We start from the raw sequence: 2,569 nt of genomic DNA on the forward strand, positions 1-2,569 counted from the left end.
CCCCCCAACACTGCTTTAAAAAATCTCTAACTGAAAACAGTATCTTTACTACATAAAGGAAATAACTCAAAACTTTCACACATTTCTCATTATTCTAATTCCCCTGACCCCTCCCACCCCCGCCTTTTCTTGAGACTGGGTTTTTGAGACTGTTGCCCAGGCTGGAGTGCAGTGTGGCATGATCATAGCTCACTGCAGCTTCAAACTCCTGGGCTCAGGCAATCCTCCTACGTCAGCTTCCCAAGTAGCTGGGACTAATGGTGCCCGGCACCACACTCAGCTAATTTTTTTATTTCTTGTAGAGATGGGGTCTCGTTATGTTGGACAGGCTGGCTTCGAACTCCTAGCCTCAAGCAATCCTTCAGCCTTGGTCTCCCTTAGCACTGGGATTACAGGTGTAAGCCATCATGCCCAGCCTAAATTTTTTATAGTAAACATGTATCGACTGCTATTATAATCAAGAAAAAACGCTGGGATGTGAGACGTAAGTTTAAAGATGCCATGTATAAAAAACAGAATTTCCGGCTGGGTGTAGTGGCTAATGCCTGCAATCTCAGCACTTTGGGAGGCTAAGGAGGGTGGATCACTTGAGGTTACGAGTTCAAGACTGTCCTGGACAATGTGGCAAAACCCTATCTCTACTAAAAATACAAAAATTAGCCGGGCATAGTGGCGCTGTGCCTATAATGTCAGGGGGCTGAGGCAGGAGAATCGCTTGAGCCTGTGAGGCGGAGGTTGCAGTGAGTTTAGATTGTGCCACTGCATTCCAGCCTGGGTGACAGAGGGAGACTCTGTCTCAAAACAAACAAACAAACAAAAAAAAAAGCAAGCAAGCAAGCAAGCAGAATTTCCTATATATAAAATGTTATTTGTTTTGTCCTTACAAAGTTCTCCCAATTTCTATAGAGTCACATAATTTTTATTTATTTTAAATTTTTTTTGAAGAGATGGGGTCTTGCTATGCTGCCCAAGTTAGACTTAACTCTTGGCTTCCTCCAGTACCCTGCCCAGATTTGCATAATTTTGAATTTATACTAGAAAACCAGAAACATACAAAAATATTCTGGAGGTTAGTGATTATATTATATTAAGAGGACAGGCAGAATATAATAAGAACTATGAGCAGCTTTAGGAGTTAAGTGTTTATTTTAACAAATTTTTTGTTTTTTTGAGACGGAGTCTCATTCTGTCACCCAGGCTGGAGTGCGGTGGCATGATCTTGGCTCACTGCAACCTCTGCCTCCTGGGTTCAAGTGATTCTCTTGCCTCAGCTTCCCTAGTAGCTGGGATTATAGGTGCCCGCCACCAGGCCCAATTTTTGTAGTTTTAGTAGAGACGGGGTTTCACCATGTTGGCCAGGCTGGTCTTGAACTCCTAACCTCAAGTGATCCACCCACCTTGGCCTCCCAAAGTGCTGGGATTACAGGCATGAGCCACTACACCTGGTCAATTTTTTTTTTTTTTAAAGCTGTCTGACAACAGGACTTCTTACAAATATCCCTGTTGTCAATGAAAAGCTGATACTTCCTTTTTTTTTTTTTTGAGATGAAGTCTCACTCTGTTGCCAAAGCTGGAGAGCAGTGGCACAATCTCGGCTCGCTGCAACTTCTGCCTCCTGGGTTCAAGCAATTCTCTTGCCTCAGCCTTTTACAGGCATGAGCCACTGCATCCGGCCAAAACTGCTACTTTCTACTTTTCTTTTTCAAGGATCTCTCCTAACTTAGCCTTCACCTTACTTCTCTCTTCCAGAAAGACTTAGAAACATACATGCTTTCCTTTCTTGTTACGCAAAACAGAGAATTTCAGAAATTTAGGAATTTACTTAAAGAACAAAAGGGTTTACTAAAGAAGTCCTGAAAGGATTTTGTCAAGGGAGTCACAAGGATTAGAATACCTGCAAGTTTCACTGCTTTCGCTGCTCTCTGTGTTCCCACCTAATTGATTACTATTTTTAGCCCCATTTTCCTGCTTTGGATCTTGCTGTTCTTCAGGTAGCAGCAACAAGGCATTTCTGAGACATATGGCTGCAAACTCCATACTGGCTACAGGAATGGCCGAAGACTGCCCATCACTTAAAAGAACAAAACCAAATTAGCTAAGTGGATAAAAGATTTTAAAATAAGGCTTTTTTATTATGAGGAATAAAACCAATCGATAATAAATGAAAGCTATGCCTTTTAATAGGTAGAAATTTTAATATAAGCAGTTGTAAAAGCATGCTAAATAACCCAAATCCTAAGTATAGGTTGCAAATAGTATAAATAATGGGTTGCAAGTATATAAATTACATACACTGTGTCTCTAGGAATGAGACCAAGGAGAGACAATTTGATGTATATCACAATGTTAATGTTAACATTCTAGAGAAACTGCAGACAAGGGCAACTGTAATGAGGGCAAGGAGCGGTATATTAAGAATGGGATGAAGGCCGGGCGCGGTGGCTCAAGCCTGTAATCCCAGCACTTTGGGAGGCCAAGACGGGTGGATCACGAGGTCAGGAGATCGAGACCATCCTGGCTAACACGGTGAAACCCCGTCTCTACTAAGAAATACAAAAAACTAGCCGGG

At 42.0% G+C, this 2,569-nt stretch overlaps 1 protein-coding gene across 4 annotated transcripts in view; it reads right to left on the reverse strand.

The window, feature by feature from the left end:
• The window catches only part of CNOT10 (CCR4-NOT transcription complex, subunit 10), a 131,701-nt gene that overhangs the window by 73,639 nt on the left and 55,493 nt on the right, over positions 1-2,569 (reverse strand). For all 4 annotated transcript variants that reach the window (XM_011985311.1, XM_011985320.1, XM_011985302.1 and 1 more), the window contains exon 12: positions 1,895-2,071. In XM_011985311.1, the coding sequence (XP_011840701.1) occupies positions 1,895-2,071 (177 nt within the window). The remainder of the gene's footprint in view (positions 1-1,894; positions 2,072-2,569) is intronic.

The sequence above is a fragment of the Mandrillus leucophaeus genome, unplaced genomic scaffold (assembly GCF_000951045.1).
Source record: "Mandrillus leucophaeus isolate KB7577 unplaced genomic scaffold, Mleu.le_1.0 Scaffold107, whole genome shotgun sequence".
In the NCBI taxonomy this organism is placed as follows: domain Eukaryota; kingdom Metazoa; phylum Chordata; class Mammalia; order Primates; family Cercopithecidae; genus Mandrillus; species Mandrillus leucophaeus.